The 24,584-nt window shown below is 34.8% G+C and overlaps 1 protein-coding gene across 3 annotated transcripts in view; it reads left to right on the plus strand.

Annotated features, from left to right (window-relative positions):
- The window catches only part of LOC128206060 (uncharacterized), a 108,625-nt gene that overhangs the window by 82,836 nt on the left and 1,205 nt on the right, over window positions 1-24,584 (plus strand). For all 3 annotated transcript variants that reach the window (XR_008256378.1, XM_052908193.1, XM_052908192.1), the window contains 2 exons: window positions 1,143-1,217; window positions 2,266-2,340. Coding sequence is in view for 2 of the 3 variants with exons in the window: in XM_052908193.1 (XP_052764153.1) it covers window positions 1,143-1,217; window positions 2,266-2,340 (150 nt within the window). In the remaining variant the exon portion in view is untranslated. The remainder of the gene's footprint in view (window positions 1-1,142; window positions 1,218-2,265; window positions 2,341-24,584) is intronic.

Below are 24,584 nucleotides of genomic sequence, written 5' to 3' on the forward strand. Positions count from 1 at the left end.
AAACTGTATCAAGAATAAACTGACTTGTATTTCCTCAAATACTTGGTCGGTTGGTTAGCATATAAAATTACCATACATATTTCAAATCTTCATTATAAATAATAAAGATTATATGGTTTCAGTTTATGATTTTTGGCGTTATGTTTAAGTGTTTAAGCTAGTGTTTTTTGTGTGTTTTTTTGCTTTAGCATGCCTATTAATCCTTTTATTTTTGTAACTGTTTTAATTTCCTTTTGGGCGGTTTGTTAAGATGATATATAAAGTATGAAGTTAAAACGTTCATTTTGATCCTATATTAAAATGCGTAAAGCCTTCCACAGTGCAACAGTGGGTGGGGAGGGCCAAATATTGAAATGTTTAAAAAGTCCATGTATATTTAGTTTTGAGGAGTGATCTTTTTCAGGAGTAAAACATATTTTATCAACATGTTTTGCGGTAGTAGTGAGTTAACCAAATATACGAAAACAAATTATGATCATAAAGTATTTACATTTTCTTTTCGGAAAAGTGTGTTGAGAATATAAATATGTGTTTGTGTAAAAATGCTCTAAACTTCTCAATTTTCAAATAAGAAAAGAAATATTCATATAAATAATGAAAAAAGTGGATCAAATATTTTATATTAAAAATCTGATCAAATCTTTTTTCTTTTAACTGTCTGAACTTCTAATTACACCTAAACATGTGGCAACTGGTGTATGTATTGAACAACAAAACAAAACATGAATATTTAAAACGTTTAATGTGTTGGCCCTTCAAACGACTTTTGCATTGTGAAAGGCCCCTTACCAGACTGTTAACATGATTTGTTAAAAGGTTGTCTAATTACTTAGTAGAGCAAAGTCAATCAGTTTGATAACACCAACTTCATTCAAAAGCGTCCGTAAGGTTGTAAATCACTAGTCTGTAAATCAAAACAACTGTATGCGTTCATGCCCGAAATTGGTCTTCAGATAGTTTCATGCATTGCGCTTTCTTTTTGTTTGACCCAATGATTTGTTTATTATTATTATTTTATTATTATTATTATTATTATTATTATTATTATTATTATTATTATTATTATTATTATTATTATTATTATTATTATGTAACCCTCACACATGCATTAGTGTTTTACTAAGTATATTTTGTCCTTTCAGAGAGTCCATAGAGGAAAGGACTAGATCTCTTAAACTAGTGGAGACGTTTGCAGAGACAGAAATATCTACATTAGAGTACGCATTCGTGTTGAACGTTTAAAATGCAAACCTTTGGCAAACGTTTATGTTCTTTATCTGACTTAGTTGAGGTTTAGAACCATAATCTTTATATATATATAAATAAACTACAAACCAAATGAAAAAAACACAATATATCGCAATGTTATTAGTATTCATTTCATGCAAAACTGCCTACTTATTTGAGAGGAACCAGTACACTACAGAGTTTTTTTCTTGAAAGTTTCTTATTCCAACGCGACTGTCTTTTTGTCAATATTGAAAGACATTATCATCCTTAATGAAAAATGCATTATTTAAGTTTTAACTTATTCATTTTACAACGAGTTTCTAACAAGTTATATCAACATCATGTTATTTCTTACGTTTGCAATGTGTAACGCGAAAATGTGATCTTGTGTTGTGTGGTAACCGGAGTACCTGGAGGAAACCCACATGACCTACATGGTTGGGGAAAACCAAACTATGCCCTGACCGGGAATTGAAACCGGGTCGCCTAGGTGAGAAGCGATTGCGCTAATCACTACGCCAACCAGACAACCAACTATTTGGAAAGATTCAATAGGATAAATGACTAATATAAATATAATATCCATTCTTCCGATACACGGGTAATAGCTAACATTTTTGAATAGCATTACTTAACTTGGTCATAATGTAAACGGGTTATCACATATTTCACAGAAGCCAGAAATGTACTAGGTAAAGTTATTAAATTGTAAAACACGAACACAGTCCTTTCTGTTCTATATAAATGAATATTTCTAGTCCAATGTTTACCAAATTTTGTCACGATGAGTAAGCGTAATTTTAGACGTGTTTACTAACCTTATATCATGTGACTTCTTTTCATTTCACTAGTTTGCGGCAAAGTTGTTCAATCTTGAGAAATACTTTTGAATTTAATTGGTAATTACACCATGGAAAATGCACGCATGTTTGATGATTCGTTCGGCTCGCTTTGATTGATTTTATACTTGGGAAGTGCATCTTAATTAATCGTTTTAAAGGAAAGTCACGATTTACTGATTCTATTTACTTTCAGGACAAAGATAGAGAGGAAGAAAAACACACTTAAACTGGTTCAAAGATTTTCCGACGCCAAGATAACAAGACTTGAGTACATAGTGTTTTTCTGTATCTGAAGCCTTTGTCTAAAATAACCGAAAGTTGTTTAAACAGCATCCGGATTAAGTTTGCAAATCCGGAATTTTTGCAAACTTATTTTTTTTATTTTTCACCCAATGTTTTTTATTTTTGTATTTTTAAAATGTGTTAGGTAATACTAATAAGAGATATTTTTTGTTTCCTGAAATTTAATTTAGAAATATGTTTTTTTGGCATTTAAAGTCAACTTTTCCAATGGGAGTCCCATTGGAAAATGGCCTTCCCATTGGAAAAATGGTTTTTCCAATTGGAAAATCAGCCCAACATTTTTTGTTGGAAAATTCTCCCACATTTTCAAAAAAGGAATTAGTGATTAATAACAATCATTATCATTAATGGTTATAATGTTATCTAGAAAAAGTGCGTTTATAGTACTTTTTATTATTTTTTGTAAAAAAAATCCCGTCGACCATTTTTTCCAATTGGATGTTTCCCACAATTCAATATGGGAAAAGTCAGGAAATTGGAAAACTCCAATTGGAATATTGTCCCATTGGAATCTTCCAATTGGTAACATTGGCAATGGGCTTAATCCAATTGGAGGTTCTGGCAATAAATTTTAATGGGAAAATATTTCAACTTTCCTAAATCTCTTAAAAGAACACCTATTTATTTATTTAGGAATAAGTTATTTGAAGTTTTGTTTTATTGTTTACCTGTGTCCTGACATTGTATCCATCCAATTCCAAGCTAATACTTCTGTGCTGATATCTTAGCGATAAGATTTAAGCATCTTTTAATGAATTTGAATGCAATAAATCATATCAAAAATTACCTGAAGTATTCTTACTCAACCAGTGACACAAATTCCATTTTTTAAATATCTTTACACTAGTTTCATCTCCTCAGACGCCATTTTTAATCGATTAAGTTGTGGTTACAAACGACTAAGAACTTTTTCATTTTTTCAAAGCTATACTCACTTTTACGCTTGAAAATGTTATTTCGGTTGTCAGTACCTTTACATAGAAAATGTACCATTTTCTTGATTTTTAATGAAGATGTAATTAATTGATGGAAATCCATATGAAATGTTTTACCTAAGATAATAGTTTATTTCATACACACTGTTCTGCAGGGGAGCAGGACCTTTCAACCCCAAGAGGCTTTTTAACCCTTCTAAAAAAGAACACTTTTCAGTTTTCAACCCTTAGACTTTTAAACCCCTATTTCAAAGATTTTTCAACCCCTACCTGTTTGGACTTTTTAACTCCTATATCAAAGACTTTTCAACCCCTAGTTGAATTATTTTAATAACCATATTAAAGACTTTTTAACTCCTAAATCAAAGACTTTCCAACCCCTATTATTTGGTTTTGAGCTGGTCCAAGCTAAACACCATTAAAAATGCTGCAAGGCATTTTAGAATGTTAACATGCATCATGTGCCAATGCCTTCCTCAAACAGTAATACTAGTATATGTTTTAGAAAAAAATATCGAACTGTACAAACATGTAAGGCTGGTGAATTTTGCATTACAAAATAAACGCTATTGGTAATTAATGCCATGTTGTCACTTTACTACATACCCGGTAGTAGTATATAAGCCAGTCATCCTACAAGATAGCAGTGAAGCAAAAATACACATATGATGATTACTTGTAAATCATCTTGTATATGTGGAAAAAATGAACTTGTTATCTAGCTGATTGTAAAAACACTTTGTCATTCTTAAAGGGACTCGTACCTCATTGGCACCAAATAATCATTTTCCAGGTAATGTGTCTGAAATAATTAGTTAACTCTTTGATACTGAAATTGCAGAACAAAATACAATGAAAGTATGAAAATAAAGTCTTGTTTTAATCAGGGGTGAACCTACGCTTTTTACGTCATGGACAAATAAATAGCATAACCACTCAGCAAAAGGGACTCATACATAATTTATGGATATTTTGATCATGCATACCTTGGAAGCAACACCTTTTATTTCGTATTTAAAACAAATTTGCGAAAGAACCACATTTTACAAACTACGAGCTATAACTTATACAATAAACTCATACCTGGTTGAGCATTTTTGATGTAGAAATGAGGCACCCAAAATGCCAACAAGTACATATATGCATGCATAAATATTGAAGCAACGGTTAACATCGTCGCTTAAGTATATCCCTTACGCATCAAAATTAATTTTGCAATTGCACTAGTGGCCAGAAGGGGGGGGGGGTGACCCCCCCCCCCAACCACAACGTACCGATGTCGTCCAAGTTAACTTTTCGTTTCGAGGCAGGGGATACAGGGTAATCCAGAAGAACTGGAAAAAAGGTTGTGAAATTGCGTAAATTTGTTTATTTTTTGTTTAGTGACACTGTTATTCAAAATCAATACATACACATATATAACAAACATCAATTGTGACTGATAAACCTTTAACTACATACTAAATAATGCATTTATTGAAAATATTTATTACTGATAACAAGATTGTAACCGTGTTCTTAATAGCAAAAAATATTAAATGATTGGTAAATGCTAAAAGATTTATTGTGGTCTACTATAGTCTCATAAGGTAGAAATACCGTGTGTAATGCTCATTTCTTTCAAATTTAACTCGATATCCTTCATAAGAACCATTGTTTTCGACATTTATTCATTCTTTTAGGAATATTGAAACAACATTATTAATTGTGGTACACCTTATCTGGCAGTACTTAAGAGTGCATCTTTGACTTTATTACTCGAGTGAATGCACCTTCAAACCGGTTTAACACCAACATGTCACAGTAATCAATACCATCTGGGTTAAGATGTCGGGAATGTGTTAGACGAATGATTTTGTTTTATGGAGCTTTGAAGAGCGATGAATGGCACTAAAGTGGTGCCAAATGGATATCTCAAACACCCTTTGGTAAGTCATTTATTTTTTCCATTTAATTTTTTGTCTTGATTTTTGAATATATAAACAGTCAATAAGTAGGACATCTCGTAAAGAACGTTCACTTGAAACAGACCTCTTCTTATCCACACTTCGACAGGGAGTGGGGCTACTCTGCCTAAATAGCCGTCAACGAGTATTTTAAGAAATATCAAAATAATAAAAAATGGTGTCCCAGTGGTTGCACCAGTCAATTGTAACCATGCCCCCCCCCCCATAGTCCACCTAAATGACCGTCAATGGGTCTTTTGACGATTTTAAGACTATGGCAGTTACAGGGATACACATGAACCCCCCCCCCCCCCCGCCCCCCAGTCTAAAATTATAGACGTGTAATACATTCTTCCAATCCTTACTGGTTGACGGTACATTTCCTAACAGGGCACAAATCCTGAACACCGGCTAAAACACGCGTTTGTTTACCGTGATCGATTATTCGATGATCTAGATCAATACAGAGGCTTGCCTTGGTCACACTTGCGAAGTTTCATCTTGTTTTGTTAAGCATTTTTCTAAAAAATGCCATTTATTTAATATAGCATACTTTTTAATTATAATTGTATGACCATGTATTTTCGCTTTTCAAGTGTTCGGTATTTGTGCTCTCCATAGCGTATTTTGAAGGGTGATTTACTATCCATGAAATTGAACGATTTTCGACATAATATTGACGAGATCGTGAATCTGTACTTTGACAGCTGTTTTCACCTTAACCAAAGATGTTTCATACGAAAGTTTTACTTACTACAACATAAACTCTCCAAGATAATTGTAAAAAACATCAGAAAGTGTTCGGATTTGTGACCTTAGCCAGTAACGTCTAAACGGGTTTGTGCAAAAACCGGGGGTGTTTTGAAAAATATTGCAATTGTATTAAGTGAAGTATTTTATGGTTTAAATTGATCATAAAGGTTTATATTCATACTTTACCATGTAAGTGAAAAGTTATTTTGCATTAAAACACATTATTTATCTTTCCAATAAAACAAAAGTTGACTGACACAGACAACAATTATGCCAAGCGGAACAACTCGACCCAATCGTAATAACTCGGCCACCACTGACAAGCTTCTAGATAGACCTCGTAAATACAATCGTAACAACTCAGCCATGGCCGAAATGTTCCAATTGTTTAAAAATTGTGCCCTGAAGCCTTGCAGGTGCCCTTCATGTATATATCGCTATGTTTTGACAGCAAGAAATGAAAAATAAACGTCAAACTCATAATTATTTATAGGATATGACATTTTTATGTATGGAACTGATATAAAATTACATAATCTGGTAATATTTCTTGTTTTATGATATTTTTGAGATGTTAAATGCTTTAACCCAGAATCCCGATCGGAATAACTACCCACTTTTGATACTAAACAATTTGTATGTGAAGGATTTGCCATATCAAAAAAGATACAAAAATCCGTAAACGTACAATTCTTTGGTCTACTAAGATTTAGCTTGTGAATGTCATTTTACAGCGAAATCAACAAGTTAAAAAAATACTCATGACCTGTTCCTTATCAATATGAAATATCTTTAAACTTTTAGGAACATTATGCAAAAAAAACAACAGTATGTTTTACCTTCGGTATAAGAAAATAACTATTTTCTAATAAAACTACTGTTGAAAAATGTAAGCTAATGAAATGGAAAATAAAAAGATGCTACCAAACATGCCATATTTTCTTGAGACCATTCAGGGGGATTAATGTTCAAAAGTCTGAAAATTCAGGGGGATTTTGGTAGTATTCAGGGGGTTTTTTTAGCAGGTCTAATTCGACAAAATTTCAAAGTATTTTAAGACGCAAGTACAAAAAAACAAATTGCCATAATTTTGAAAGACTCCCGAGGGGATTATGTCCAGAATTTAAGGGGATTTGGGTCACATACCAGAGAATTTTCATCATCGCCATGTAGCATTACGGGCATGACACACGTGCCAATTTACCTTGTCTACCCCTTTTTCCAGCACTTCATCTATATTTTAATGAGACACAGCCATATTGCATAATAAAAGCACTCACTTGCAAAATAGAATACTTCACAGAAAAATATGTTTCAGAGACAATTTAATGGGCTTACCTTCCTCTAAAATTGGATACAAAATCTGCTCATTATGATCATAAATGATGACTTTCAGACTAATAGAGAGACTGGAATGATTTATCAATATTTTTCATTTCAATTCCCAAATAGTCAGATTTGTTTGCTTCTGATAAAAAGCAAATGCATAATTTATTGTTTAAGTTCATAAACATATCATCTTTTGGCATTCATCAAAAAATAAAAAAAAACATCACCACCATAATATTAAAATAAATAAAAGTCATTTCATCCGAATTGTCTACTTTCAGTTTCTCTTCTGGAAGTTCTGTTATTTTCCGATATTTGAGATGAAGGTCATGTCATGTATGTAAACATATTAGTGGGTCATAACAAAGAACAGCATTGTCTATTAGTTATTTTAATCCTTTTCTTTACCAAATAATGTACTGTCACCTTTAAATCATAAATCATTTTGATGACAATGACACATGTTTAAACACTTTAATTTGTTACATCCTCTCTGATTGGATAAAACCTATAGTTTTAACCAATGAAAATCGCCCTTTTATCTGACCAGTCTAATTGACATTTCTTATGCAAATTCTGACAGTTTCAATCAAAACAATGCATGAAATGTGCCCTGCTGACTTATTAAGTGTCACCCAATTGGTGTTGTTAAAACACACCATCAGTTGATAATCCAATTAAGACAAGAAGGGCATTATAACTGCAAACAGGCATATATAATTAAACCCTGTGATAATTTTGCGTAATTTTAAACACACTTTTTTTAATTCCGGGGGATTTTCATCCCCCTCTGGGAGACCACTGCTCACATGAACCCACAAAAGATGTGTAGGTATGTGCTTAACAATAAAGGATAAAACATTAAAATGAAGCATTTCAAGTGGAGGTTTTCATTAGGGTAGTGCTACCTTAAACACACACTTTACAATTATTTTTTTCTCTTTTTTAATCTATTTTCTTTAACCAATGCACTATACAAACAGTAGGGTCAGTCCCAGTATACAGGACAATTATTCCCACCTAGTAATCTTTTTTAATGGAAAAAAAATGTGAAAAATCAATTAATTGTAAACTATGTGGTACTTCAGTTAGTTAGTTTCAACGCTTTGTACACATTGATACCAAATTCCTGTCAGTTTTCGACAATTTTCTCTTCTTTCGCTATGTCATCATACGGTGTATAGCCCCTGAATAAAGTTTCACTCTGTTTCATTGAGTATATTTCTTAAAAATCCTTTCTTTGTTCTAATCTGCTAAAAGGTCAAAAAGGTCATAGTAATGTGAGCATCTTTGAGGCCTCTCAGTTATTATAACCAATGCACCAGTCAATTGTAACGGTTACTAACCACATCCCCCCCCCGGTCCGGGGGTATACTGGGAATAGTCGGGAAATGGGCCGTGTTTTTACTTTCTATGTGTCCACGCAAGGCCGGGTGACCGCAGTGGTTTTGTCTTTGAGCCAAATTTAGCCGAGATTGGGCCTTATATAGAGTCTCTGGTGTGCAGGGGCATTTGGCCGGGGTTTTACTGTACAGTTCGTTCCCGCAGGGGAGGGGATTAGACCCAGGGTTGGCTGGACCGAAAGTCAAAGTCCCCGCTATTCCCTGGACCTGGGGGCGCCAGGGTTACAACTGACTGGTGCACAACATATAAGATATTTATAAAATAAATAAAAGTACAGTTAATCAATATATTTTAATTTTAATGTGGTAAATTAACAAAGAATTAGATAGATGCTTTATGCAAAATCTCACAAAGATGTAAAAAAATACTAAAGAGTTCAGGTTTGCTAGTTTGTAAAAATATTTCATGGAATCATGGTAAATTGTTATATTATATGTCCAATGACAGCCCATATATTTTTTAACTACTTGAACCTTTCTTGTTATAATTCTTCTTATTTTTTTTTTAGTTGATGTGTGATGCTGATAATACAGAGACAGCTAGAGTGACAGAGTTTGATGAATAAACTTAAATTAAAAAACAGTGAGTACAATAATCTATTTTAACATGTCTTGTGTGTAAAGTGTGATTCCGAAGCAGTAAATATATATATATATGTATCTTTAAGTTTTGAATCACAAATTTAGATCAAAGATCTATTATCACACAAAACTTAAAGGATATATATGAAAAGTCATGTGAATTGTGCAAGTCATATAATATAAAATTTATATTGATCAAGTCAAGCCATGCCATGTAAAAAAAACTGACATCATATCAAAGATTGTATGAATCATTCTCAGAGCTATTGAAAATATTTAATTGGTTGTAAGCGGACCATGCACGGTAATTTTGAGTAACCCCACCAGCCAATACAATATGGCTAAAAAGGCTTTGATAATATTTTTTATCTAATGTTTATCTTTCCTAAAATATTTATATTTATAAATCTATTTACCAGTATAAATCTGTATTTATTTATTTATTAATGCATTTATTTGCTCACTAATATATACAATACACTTATCGTTGTATATTGTCTAGCTAATACATGTATACAAATATGCATAATATGCATAATTATGGGGGGGGGGGGGGGTCATAATTACCTATGGTGTACTGTCTTGTTCTTACGAAGATATGATTTTGACTATAATCCTTACTGAAAAGGCAGTGCAGACTGGCCTGTTTAAATAATTAATTAAATCTTAACGGGTTTAAATGTATTTTATTTTATTTTTAAAGATATTTTAGAGTTTAAAAGGAAGAGAGTCTGTTTTAAAGACTAAATAATTATATAGTCAGGATAAAAAATAATTATTTTTCAAAATCAAGTTCAAATAATTTTCCATATATATATGCAAGAAATCAATGTGGGATTTTCATTAAGTTTTGGTTAAACCATCTTTGTAACAAATTACAGTTACTTCCAAATTACATCTTATTCTACATAATACAAACTGGAGGACAGTTCTTTTTATTTGGTAATGTTAAGAGACTTGAAGACAAAAAAAAATGTTTAAATTCAGAAAACCTTACACAAAGTAGAAACCTTCTATTAATGTCATTATCTTGAAAAAATGAACATGCCTTTTAGCAATTGTATCAATCTGTGAAAATCTACATTTTGCCTTCGACATGTTATACAATTTAAGGATATTTACATGGAAATTAAGTTCAATTCTAAATTGACAGTCATGTATTTCTTCCAAAATTTTCATAGTATAAGGAACATGATTTTTTTATGAATTTAAGTGCATAACTGCAGATAATGATCATTATCTTAAATCAATTACAAGCCAATTCATAGTCATGCATATAGCCGCCTTTTCAAAATATGATAGTGATTGTCTCAAATGACCAGTCTTTCTCTGTGGGGGGTCAGGGGGCTGTCAGTCATAAGGAAACCTTTAAAAGGCATATTCATTCAGCCAATCAGATGTCAGGTTCAGTGAAAGGGGCGATGCCAGGTCAAGTAAAAGGGGTGGAGCTAAAATAAATACTGACATTCAATGAAGATAGATCCCCCTTTGGCCTCACAAATATGTTTCAGTCACACTAGGGGGTGTGACAGGGTCAAGCCATAATGGAGCCATAGGCAAGCAGACTTTTATTAACCCAACAACAACAACAGGTGTAATTCTTACCAACTGAGGAAAAAACTTTAGACGTTTTATTATTGCTCATTTTTTTATACAAATTAAATATCTAACAATGACAAATATAAAATATGATAATTCAAGCATAATATTGACACCAAACATGACAGTCATCTTGCAAATGGTCTTGAATAAAATTCCTACACTTTTTATAATGATAATACATGGGACCAATATCAAAACCATTATCCTGTTAAATAGGACAATGGATTTGATATTGGTAATTCGCAGACAATACAATGTAATTAAGTAAAAAAAATACACAGTATGCACATCTGGCTTCAAACAAAAATTGTTGCTTAGGCCAAAAAAAAGTATTCATAGTTTCCATTTAAATATCAAAAAAGGTAGGCATACGGTAACTGTTGTTTTTTTTAGGACCATGTTTCTTTGGCAAACTGACCTATATCAGGGAATTATTAAGGTCTTTACTAAAAAAGCACATATTGATCAAAACACCAAAAACAAAAAAGGATCAGAAGGATAAAAATAGGGTCAGTTGGGCGGAAACAAAGATTTTTGAATCCTTATTTTGTCAATGATGTCATGTCAGTGATCAAAATGATAACACAATTTAAGCCCTGCATTCTGGAATGTGGGGCTAAATTCTTGATTGTGTTATAGTAGGGCCAAAAATAAAATGATTTGGTTAGGGTTACATCCTTTTTAAAAACAGAAAGAGTAAAAAGTATAAAGGATTACATTTTTAAAATACATAATATATATGGGTTTTCACTTTAAAATACATGCATTGTTACAGTCTTGTTTTCAGTAAGTAACTTTTCCTTAAATGCATTCTTTGGAAAGTAATTTAAGGTTTATTATTCAAAATATATGTTAGTCAACTTGTGTATGTATTGATTTCCAACTTTTTATGCCCCCTTTTGAAAAAAGTGGGGTATATTGTTTTGCACATGTCGGTCGGTCGGTCGGTCTGTCTGTCTGTCGGTCGGTCGGAATACCAAATGGTTTCCGATCAATAACTTGAGAACGCTTTGACCGAGGGACCTCATACTTGGTATGTGTATTGGTCATCACCAGCAGATGAACCCTATTGATTTTGAGGTCAGTGGGTCAAAGGTCAAGGTCAGTGTGACCTTTACATGAAAAACGGTTTCCGATCAATAACTTGAGAACGCTTTGACCGAGGGACCTCATACTTGGTATGTGTATTGGTCATCACCAGCAGATGAACCCTATTGATTTTGAGGTCAGTGGGTCAAAGGTCAAGGTCAGTGTGACCTTTACATGAAAAACGGTTTCCGATCAATAACTTGAGAACGCTTTGACCCAGGAACCTCATACTTGGTAGGTGTATTGGTCATGACCAGCAGATGAACCCTATTGATTTTGAGGTCAGTGGGTCAAAGGTCAAGGTCAGTGTGACCTTAACATGAAAAACGGTTTCCGATCAATAACTTGAGAACGCTTTGACCCAGGGACCTCATACTAGGTAGGCTTATTGGTCATGACCAGCAGATGAACCCTATTGATTTTGAGGTCAGTGGGTCAAAGGTCAAGGTCAGTGTGACTGTAAGCTGAAAAAAGGTTTTCTGATTGTCCATATTTTATTTAAGTGTCCAAATCCTACTAACAATTTGGCTCCCAAGGGGGCATAAATGTTTCACTAACATCTCTTGTTTATTTTTTGTTTAAACTTTATGTATTAGAATTTCTTTGCGTAAATACCTGCTTATGTGATAAAAGACTGCTGACTAAAGATTAGATTTCAGATTTTGATATTTCCATTCCAAATTTAATGTTTTACAGCTTAAACTGCTACTAACAGTTTAAGAAAAATGCATAAAACATCAATTATGGATGGAAATATGAAAAGCTGCAATCTGATATTTTGTCAGCAGTCTTTTATCGCTGGTTTGCAGATATTTACGCAAAAATTCGCTTGTTCGAAGACAATTTTTTTAAAAAAAGTTGTCAAAACGTTCAATCTGTGAGGTTGCAGCTTTAATATAAGACTAACGTAAATAATAAAAACACATGAGGCCCCTTTAATATTAACATGTCAATATCAAAAAGAAGATGAAAACTGAAAACTATGAGAAAGTGTTTTTATAATTAAAAATGGTAAACGGACATTTGCCCCCCCGGACATTTGCCCCCCCGGATGTTTGCCCCCCTTTTGGACCATGGCGGACATTTGCCCCCCCCGCCGTTTTCGAGGGGGCGGACATTTGCCCCCCCTCAATGTTCGAGGGGGCGGACATTTGCCCCCCCTCCGGTTATATAAGTAATATTCTAGACAAACCTATACCAAAATTGCTTATTAACCAACATAACTCCAATTTGTGTATTTTGCATGTCTTCAATCAAATAAAAGCCACGACATAAGAGAAGGGAGACTACTCGATAATGCGATAACTTTAATAATCTTACAAACTATCAACACCAAACATGTGTTTGTATTAAAGTGCGATCCAACACTACAATTAAAGCAATCCCGATCGCGCTAATTACCTATGTGTGCATGATATCAAAGAAGTGTTAATTAATGAGAAACAATTAAAGCAATCTCGATCGCGCTATTTACCTCTGTTTGCATGATATCAAAGAAGAGTTAATTAATGAGAAACAATTAAAGCAATCTCGATCGCGCTATTTACCTCTGTTTGCATGATATCAAAGAAGAGTTAATTAATGAGAAACAATTAAAGCAATCTCGATCGCGCTATTTACCTCTGTTTGCATGATATCAAAGAAGAGATAATTAACGAGAAAAATGTGTGACCTGAACGGTGTAATCTGTATTTATATGTAATTAGTGACAAACATACAAACTGGTGTAAATCGGTTGGCAGTTTGCACGTAAATTGAACAAATAGTTAAAGAAAAAAATGTTCATTTTTTTTATAAATTAATATATTTTTAATGTCTTGGTATAAACTTATAAAACCGGGGGGGGGCAAATGTCCGCCCCCTTGAAAACGGCGGGGGGGGCAAATGTCCGCCCCCTCGAAAACGGCGGGGGGGCAAATGTCCGCGATGGTCCAAAAGGGGGGCAAACATCCGGGGGGGCAAACATCCGGGGGGGGGGCAAATGTCCTAGTTTCTTAAAAATAAATTGCTTAAAGCAAATATCTTAAATTAATAATTGTCATGCAAAGCAGCCTGTAATGAATATGAATATTAGATTTTGGCCTTGAACACCTTTTTAAGAAGAGTGTTTTGAAGTAAGGATTATCATAATGCTGAACTTAATATTGTACTGTAGCTTTGTAGCAAATCCTTATGATTAAAGTCACTGTGTCTTCCTTATACTGTGATAAAGATCTCCATAGTAACATTTCTAAACCTAATAAATTAAGTGAAAAAGGGTGTTTATTGGGGGTAATAAAACACATCTTGATAATGGCCAATTAGTTATAATCTTTCAAGTGTTGGTAGGATGGGAGGGGGGTCTTAACTTTTTGAACTGCCAATATTTTCCTGGTTATTTTGTCCACCATGTCAAAATGATCTGGGTTGTTTTGTCAACCCTGTCTAAATGGGTTGGACGTGTTTTGTCCCCTTAGTCAAAAATGACATGGGATGTTTTGTCCTACATTTTTATAAAGGAGTTCAGAATAAATAACACATTAGTTTTCGTGCTTATGTAAAATAAATGCAAATGACTTTCATTATAAGTTTAAAAAATACCACTAACGCTGCATTCTCACAGATTTACCATTTTTACAACTTTTTTATTTTTGTCTTGGAAAGAGCAAATTTTTGCGTAAATATCTGCAACCCATTGATGTAAGATTGTTGATAAAAAAACAGATCTTAGATTTTCATATTTTCGAAAATGTTTTAGAGCTTAAAACCTTACTAACGGTTTAAGAAAAATGCATAAAACATCAATTTATGAACTTAAATATAAAAATCCGCGATCTAATTTTTTGTCAGCAGTCTTATTAACTGGTTTCCATGGATTGTAGCAAAAATTGGCTTGTTCCAAGACAAAAATTAAAAAGTTGTCGAAATGTTTAATCTGTGATAGTGCAGCTTTAATTATGGTAGCTTTTCAGTCATTTGCCTATATATGTCTATTTGATTCAGTAAATACTTCATAATATTAAAGCTAGGCTTATTAGGATATGCTTATTTTTTATTGGGTTCTATTTTAAGCACATAACAGCTTCATTACAAGAATATATTAATTATTATTAAAGCTGCATGCACTCTCACAAATTTACCGTTTTTACAACTTTTTTTTTTTTTTTGTCTTGGAAAGAGCAAATTTTTGGGTTTAATAGTATCTGCAAACCAATGATAAAAGACTGCTGACATAGATCATATCGCAGATTTGCATATTTTCGTTTGAAAGCCAATGTTTTGTGGGTTTAACCATTACTAACAGTTAAAGAAAAATGCATGATCTTAATTTTTTGTCAGCAGTTTTATATCACTGGTTTTCATGGATTCTTGAAAAAAAAAATACTTCCTCTGTTGGCCAATTGAGAACAAAATCAAGAGGTTTTGGGTTTTGCTGTTTATACGTTCTGGAATTTTTCAAAAGCATTTATTTATAGGACTTATGAATTTTATGTACAGCATTCTGTATATTGTCAAGTGTCCTTTTTTTAAATTATATACAACATGTATAAATTTAATGTTTCAGTATATAACCACCATCTCTCTCAGAGGTCATCTTTCTCATTATTGTGGGGAAACCTCAAAGGGCATCAGGAAAACCTTCATCAACCTCTTTGTGCCCAGTGGCTTGTGCAACAGTGTTTCAGAAGTATAAATACCTTTTTAATTTGTGTATATCAATTGTATAATGACTTGTTTTTATATATTAAATATATATATATGATTTATTATATATATATATATATATATAGATGGTTAATCTTATGACTTCCTGATAATATTTAAGTTGTGAAATATTAAATAATCTAATCATAAAAAATGCTTGGAAATGACAATAAAAAAAAGATATTTGTCGAATAGGAAGTTTCACCTGTCCTGTTTATATTACAAATCATTTTAAATCAGACAGAACATTCAATATACTTGTTGTATCTCACTGTTTATTTGTCTTCACATTTTGTATTGTCACATCAAGCCTGTTTGAACATCCTAGAGAAGATAAGTGTATAGAAGCGGATATGATATAATAAATATGCATATAAATGTGCTTGGGATTATTTTCAGATTATCATTAAAATGGGGATAATGGATGACTGGCCACACATATGGGGCTATGGACAAGCTTCAGAGCAGGCTGCCAGGTGGTGGTGTTAGTGGTTTATACTCCGGGTCCCGGCGTGAGCACATTGAAGGGTCCCAGAGTGACAGTTCAACCACCGCACACCTATCCTGGGCAGAACCAGTACTATGTGCCTTCACCTCTGCAAGGAACTGACAGCTTCTGTACATGCCAGGTGCAGTGGTACAGTGCGAATGGTCGTAGAAAGGATTTCATAACCAATCACAACAGAGGTGACCTGGTCCGCCCGGGAATCGAACCTGGGTTGTCCAATTCAGAGTCCAACGCTCTACCGATTGAGCTGACCGGGCGGTTATATTAGCTACATTAGATGACAAGCCATCTATGCTGGACATTCTTCACAATAAAATGTGATGTCACAGGAGCTGTCTATCTCAACAGCTCACACTGTCCGTATTTGACTAAAGGAATGAATGAAGTCACTGCAGAAGTTAGATTGAGGAATGTCCATGTCACTACCCATCATTTGGAAGGAGTTGGATAAAAAAAGTGTGGCCTATGTATTGAAACAGGTCTGATTTCCAGTTACGGACAGTCTTGATTTGTCTGATTACATTTTTGACCAACATGATGGTCTAAAAGAACACTTACTGGTAACTGGTAAAATCATGGCCCAGTTGTTCCAAGAGGCAGGCGAGTGGGAAGTTACTAGACTCCATTTCTTTATGGGTTGATCTGAGGTTCCAGTTCAGTTAAAGTACTGATAGAACACCAAGTGTTTGCCATAATACAGCAACATTTGATTTGTAACTATGTATTTGTTTGAATTGTTGAAACAGTACTGTTTACTAAATAATGTGTATGTATATGAAGAATAATATTATAAATAATTTGTAAGAACCTTTTGATATTAAGTAAAATGTCGATAAGTCTAAATATGTATCTGCGAATCATTTTTGTATATCTGTAAAGATTACATTGCCTATATTCCTCAATTTATATTTTTCTTTTAGCCAGTCAATAACTTTTCTTAAGTTCTATCTTCAAAATTGTCGGGACAGGGATTATAGCCCTTAATTAACCCAAATATGTAACATTCAATGCAAAATTTCTAATTGGCTGCATTTAGGCAGTTCAGATGCAGGAATAAACATCACTTGGGTCCTTAATAATAGCTTTCCATCTGACATTGAAGATCCAATAAAAGGAATTTGTCATGTGACTGTTTATTAACTCTCAATTTATTGAAAGTGAAATTACTTACATGATTTGTAAGAGCTAAATTATAATGATATCAAATGATTGTTAAAATTAAATAAAATAGATGATTACATACATGAACTATTTTTATTTCTTGTTTGTCAATATGAAGAGTAATGCAATGGCTTTTGAATTTCATAAAAAAGGATGGAAAAATGTATGTTTATTGTTTAAGCAATTAATTAAGTAATAAAAGTTTGTTTTCTTTTCTTTTTTTCAAATTGGGCTATCTTATAATACAGATCGTCATTTGTTTAATTTTGGTACAAATGAAGTATATAAGGTATGTCTAATGTTACAAATAGCAAAAATTCAAATGCAAATCATGGTGACTTGACTAAATGTGAATGCTAATTGAATCAAAATAGTTAATAAATAATAATGTTCATTTGAAACAATTGAGAGTATAAGTTTGGTTTGTGTATGCCATATATTCCCGGGGGGGGGGGGGGAATGAAAAAATGAAAAGTATATTACTATGCGCAGTGCTATAATAATTAATAAGTAAATGCCTGTCACATAGTGACAAGGTGAGCTTTTGTGATCACAATTTGTCCGGCGTCCGTCTGTCGTCCGTCCGTAAACTTTTACTTTAAACGACATCTCCTCATAAACCGCTTAGCCAATTTCTTTAAACTTTACAGGAATGTTCCTTGGGTGGTCCCCTTTGAAAATTGTTCAAAAAATTGAATTCCATGCAGAACTCTGGTTGCCATGGCAACGGAAAGGAAAAACTTTAAAAATCTTATTTTTCAAAACCACAAGCCCTAGAGCCTTAATATTTGGTATATAGTATCATCTAGTGGTCCTCTACCAAAATTGTTAAAACTATCCCCCTGGGGTCAAAAATGGCCCTGCCCCGGGGTTCACTTGTTTTACATAGACTTATATAGGGAAAACTTTAAAAATCTTCTTCTCAAAAACCACAAGGCCTAGAACCTTGAAAATTGGTATGTGTCATCATGTAGTGGTCTTCTACAAAATTTGTTCAAATTATTCTCCTGGGGTCAAAAATGGCCCCGCCCCAGGGGTCACTAGTTTCATTACATAGTGTTATATAGTAAATCTTTAAAAATCTTCTCCGAAACTGTAAGGCCCAGGGCTTAGATATTTGGTATACAGCATCATCTAGTGGACCTCTACCAGATTTGTTCAAATTATTGCCACAGGGTCAAAATTGACCCCGCCTAGGGGGTCCTTGTTTTTACGTAGTGTTATATAGTAAATCTTTAAAAATATTCTTCTCCAGAACCGTAAGGCCAGGAGATTAGATATTTGGTATACAACATCATCTTGTGGACCTCTATCAAAGTTGTTCAAATTATTGCCACAGGGTCAAAATTGGCCCCGCCCTGAAAGTTATTTGTTTTTATATAGTCTTATATATTAAAACTTTAAAAATCCTCTTCTCCAAAATATAAGACCTAGAGCTTTCATATTTGGTATATAGTGTTACCTAGTGGACCTACACCAAAGTTATTCAAATTATTGTCCCGGGGTCAAATTGGCCTTGCTCAGGGGTCATTTGTTTTTACATTGTCTTGTCACTGAACATCTTTTCCTCTGAAAGTAAAGGTCAGAATGACTCCATACTTGATATGTAGCATCCTTACATGGTCCTTTCTCAACTTTGTTCAAATGGTTTTGTTTGGCCCCTTTTAGGGGTCACCAGAGCAAAAAATAGAAAAACCTTTAAACAACTTGATCTTATTAAGTGCTTGATGGATCTTCAAGTCTGAAGCATCCTAGCATGGGCCTCTGTCAGGTCTTTTCAAATAATTTTGTTTGGCCCCTTTTAAGGGCCACCAGAGCTAAAATTAGTAAAAAAACTTAATATTTTCTTCGCATGAACCCCTTGATAGATCTTCAGCAAATTTGGTTTGAAGTGTCCTTGCATGGACCTCTCTTAAATTTGTTCACATAATTTTGTTTGGCCCGGTTGCCATGGCAACCTAAAGGAAAATGTTAACAATTGGTTATAATCATCTTCTTCTCCTAAACCGCTTTGACAATTTTGATGAAACTTCATAGGAATGATCCTTGGTTGGTGCTTTTTCAAAATTGTTCAAAGAAATTAATTCCATTTAGAACTTTGGTTGACATGGCAACCTAAAGGAAAAGTGTCAACAATTGGTTACAATCATTTTCTCCTAAACCGCTTGGACAATTTTGATGAAACTTCATAGGAATGATCCTTGGTTGGTGCTTTTTCAAAATTGTTAAAAAAATTAATTCCTTGCAGAACTCTGGTTGCCATGGCAACCTGAAGGAAATTATAGGCTGTCGTGTCCGCGCTGTGACTTTCTCTTATATGGACAGATTTTAAAATGAAAATGCCATATGTTTTCAACATACCAAGACAATGTGTCGTGTGCAAGACCCATGTCCCTACCTCTAAGGTGAAAGATACACTAAGTGTTTATTCACAATGGAATGCTGAATATGAGGACATAAAGAGTGCTGGCTGTCATTTGGTATGATTGTTGTTTTTTTGCTCAGAGGCAATTTAATATAACTTGCAATATGTATTTGACACATAAAGGCAAGATAAACTTTTTATACGCCCGAAGGGTCATATTATGTTATGGCCTCCATCGTCTGTCCGTCTGTCTGTCCGTCTGTCCGTCCGTTAGCAATTCCGTGTCCGGGCCATAACTTGGTAACTAATAAAGCGATTTTCAAATAACTTTATACAAATCATCACTACATTAAAAGGATGTGTCGCGCGCAATTTCCAGGTCCATACCTTAAAGACTAGAATCACCATTGGGGTGCGTTAGCAATTCCGTGTCCGGGCCACAACTTTGTCACTAATAAAGTCATTTTCAAATAACTTTATACAAAGCATCATTACATTAAAAGGATGTGTCGCGCGCAATTTCCAGGTCCATACCTCAAAGACAAGAATCACCATGGGGGGGGGGGCGTTACAACTTTGTCACTAATAAAGTCATTTTCAAATAACTTTATACAAAGCATCATTACATTAAAAGGATGTGTCGCGCGCAATTTTCAGGTCCATACCTCAAAGACTAGAATCACCATGGGGGGCATTAGCAATTCTGTTTCCGGGCCATAACTTGGTAACTAATAAAGCGATTTTCAAATAACTTTATACAAATCATCACTACATTAAAAGGATGTGTCGCGCGCAATTTCCAGGTCCATACCTCAAAGACTAGAATCACCATGGGGGTGCGTTAGCAAATCGGTGTCCGGCCACAACTTGGTCACTAATAAAGTCATTTTCAAATAACTTTATACAAAGCATCATTACATTAAAAGGATGTGTCGCGCGCAATTTCCAGGTCCATACCTCAAAGACTAGAATCACCATGGGGGGGGGCGTTAGCAATTCTGTGTCTGGGCCACATCTTTGTTACTAATAAAGTGATTTTCAAATAACTTTATACAAATCATCACTACATTAAAAGGATGTGTCACATGCAATTTCCAGGTCCATACCTCAAAGTCTAGAATCACCATGGGGGGGACGTTAGCAATTCCATGTCCAGGCCATAGCTCAAAGACTAGAATCACCAATGGGGGGGCGTTAGCAATTCTGTGTCCTGGCCACATCTTTGTTACTCGTCTGTTAGCAATTCCGTGTCCAAAAGGATGTGTCACGCGCAATTTCCAGGTCCATACCTCAAAGACTAGAATCACCATGGGGGGGCGTTAGCAATTCTGTTTCCGGGCCACATCTTTGTTACTCGTCCGTTAGCAATTCGGTGTCCGGGCCATAACTTGGTAACTAATAAAGCGATTTTCAAATAGCTTTATACAAATCATCACTACATTAAAAGGATGTGTCGCGCGCAATTTCCAGGTCCATACCTCAAAGACTAGAATCACCATGGGGGGGGGCTATAGCAATTCTGTGTCTGGGACACATCTTTGTTACTAATAAAGTGATTTTCAAATAATTTTATACAAATCATCACTACATTAAAAGGATGTCACATGCAATTTCCAGGTCCATACCTCAAAGTCTAGAATCACCATGGGAGGATGTTAGCAATTCCATGTCCAGGCCATAACTCAAAGACTAGAATCACCAATGGGTTCCTTAGCAATTCTGTGTCCTGGCCACATCTTTGTTACTCGTCTGTTAGCAATTCCGTGTCCAAAAGGATGTGTCACGCGCAATTTCCAGGTCCATACCTCAAAGACTAGAATCACCATGGGGGGCGTTAGCAATTCTGTTTCCGGGCCACATCTTTGTTACTCGTCCGTTAGCAATTCCGTGTCCGGGCCATAACTTGGTAACTAATAAAGCGATTTTCAAATAGCTTTATACAAATCATCACTACATTAAAAGGATGTGTCGCGCGCAATTTCCAGGTCCATACCTCAAAGACTAGAATCACCATGGGGGGAGGGCGTTAGCAATGCTGTGTCTGGGCCACATCTTTTTTACTAATAAAGTGATTTTCAAATAACTTTATACAAATCATCACTACATTAAAAGGATGTGTCACATGCAATTTCCAGGTCCATACCTCAAAGTCTAGAATCACCATGGGGGGGACGTTAGCAATTCCATGTCCAGGCCATAACTCAAAGACTAGAATCACCAATGGGGGGGCGTTAGCAATTCTGTGTCCTGGCCACATCTTTGTTACTCGTCTGTTAGCAATTCCGTGTCCAAAAGGATGTGTCACGCGCAATTTCCAGGTCCATACCTCAAAGACTAGAATCACCATGGGGGGGCGTTAGCAATTCTGTTTCCGGGCCACATCTTTGTTACTCGTCCGTTAGCAATTCCGTGTCCGGGCCATAACTTGGTAACTAATAAAGCGATTTTCAAATAGCTTTATACAAATCATCACTACATTAAAAGGATGTGTCGCGCGCAATTTCCAGGTCCATACCTCAAAGACTAGAATCACCATGGGGGGGCGTTAGCAATGCTGTGTCTGGGCCACATCTTTGTTACTAATAAAGTGATTTTCAAATAACTTTATACAAATCATCACTACATTAAAAGGATGTCAAATGCAATTTCCAGGTCCATACCTCAAAGTCTAGAATCACCATGGGGGGGACGTTAGCAATTCCATGTCCAGGCCATAACTCAAAGACTAGAATCACCATGGGGGGGGGGGGGGGCTTTAGCAATTCTGTGTCCGGGCCTTATCTTTGAAACTCATCCGTTAGCAATTCCGTGTCCGGGCCATAACTTGGTAACTAATAAAGCGATTTTCAAATAACTTTATACAAATCATCACTACATTAAAAGGATGTGTTGCGCGCAATTTCCAGGTCCATACCTCAAAGACTAAAATCACCATGGGGGGCATTAGCAATTCTGTGTCCGGGCCACATCTTTGTTACTCGTCCGTTAGCAATTCCGTGTCCGGGCCATAACTTGGTAACTAATAAAGCGATTTTCAAATAACTTTATACAAATCATCACTACATTAAAAGGACCTCAAGCCGAATCTTCTTCGGGCGTATAATGCTCCGTTTCGCGGTGCTCTTGTTATGTACTTGTTCATAGATCAATGTCACAGTGGGGGGCATTTGTCACATACTTTGACAGCTCTTGTTCAATATTCTTTGAGAAATTAGCTATATTAATAACAAAGGTTAAACTCTTTTACTCAGGTGAGCGATTTAGGGCCATCATGGCCCTCTTGTTTTATGTATTATTTATTTATCATATGCATTGACAATTGATTATTATTTCATAATATATTATTTATTCTTTTATTGTATGTATTCTAGATCATTAAATAAATATAAGTAAATATGCATTCAAATTTCTGTATTTAGTCTTAAATAATAAATGTTGATATTGTTAAGACCAAAATCCGCTGGACTTTAGACCAATATTCCCTGGAATTCAGACTAAAATCCACTGCAAAGCCTCTCAAAAGTATGGCATGCATGTATTTGTGTCTGTCTTTTACCTTAAAGGTTGTACCCACCAGGAATACTTTTTGTATCCTCTCAAAATTCAGACTAGGAAACTGACTTGAGGTTGAATATATAAGATTATATTTTTCATCATCTTCAGACAAATAGAAAATAGCTATCAGCTAAAATCTTATTCAACAATAAATGTTTGAGAATGCTAAATATTAGCAGTACACAGGGTATAAATCTTGTGAAACACATAGCAATAACGTGCTAAATAATGCACGTGAATCTAGGTAACTTGTAGTAGTAGAAGTCAAGTATCATCTTGGTTTATTACAGCAGAAGCAGTGATTACGAACTTCGTAATCACAGCCCCAGAAACAGAAGCGTTTTTATTAAATCTCCCAGCTTGCGGAAACATGGCACATCGCATGTGCGGGTCCAGGAATTGATGTTAGAGGGGTAGTAACTTAGGGGCGCAACTTTTGACATGTGCTCCTCCCTCAGAACCGAAAGTATATGGCATAAACTGTTTTACGGGAATTTGGGGTTACTCCCTCATGTATGTAGTCGGAAATGGTGCATTATGAGCTTATTTTATTACCTTTGTTTTTCCGATATTGATGAAAACAGTAAACTTCGATTATTTAAGAGGTGGCGCACGCCGGGCGCTTAAACCGCTAGCGCTTCGACCAAATTCCTTGAGCTACACAGTCGGTCCAAGGCCAATTCCCCGCTATTTTTTCGCGAACACAAAACCACCGACTGTCCCCCCGGACCTGGGGTGGGGGGATGCTTACCATTGACTGGTGCATTACTTTAGCGACAGCGATAGGTTTTCATATTACTTTTTCCCTGTTTGAATGTAATATCTTAATTGTCTGTTAATATGTTCACTGATAAAACTTTTGCGGCCTGGCACATTGCATCTCATTAGTCATGGCAGTATTCTTCAAGTTCGGGCTTCTTTTTTTCAAAATTCAAAATGTTTATTTTCTAAACCATTCATTGATTTATCAACACCATATTCACACATTCTCATTTACAAGAGGTTTGATAGTGATAAATCAAATGTGTAACGCATGGCACCATCACTCTGGTGAACGAGAATAATTTCATATAGCACAATGTACATGAAATAATGACAGTATGGCGAGTCATTCCTTCACTATTTTTACCCATAAATACCATAAATTAAGCCTTTTCATACAATAGATCTCCATCACCTCTCCGACTCCTTTATAATTTGTGTAAATATATGAACATAATCATGTGGTCTTTAACAAAGATAGAAGTGTAAAAAAGTTTATATCTTCGACTTCAAAGAACTTCATTAATGCTAATTC

This window comes from Mya arenaria, chromosome 10 (assembly GCF_026914265.1).
Source record: "Mya arenaria isolate MELC-2E11 chromosome 10, ASM2691426v1".
NCBI classification, from domain to species: domain Eukaryota; kingdom Metazoa; phylum Mollusca; class Bivalvia; order Myida; family Myidae; genus Mya; species Mya arenaria.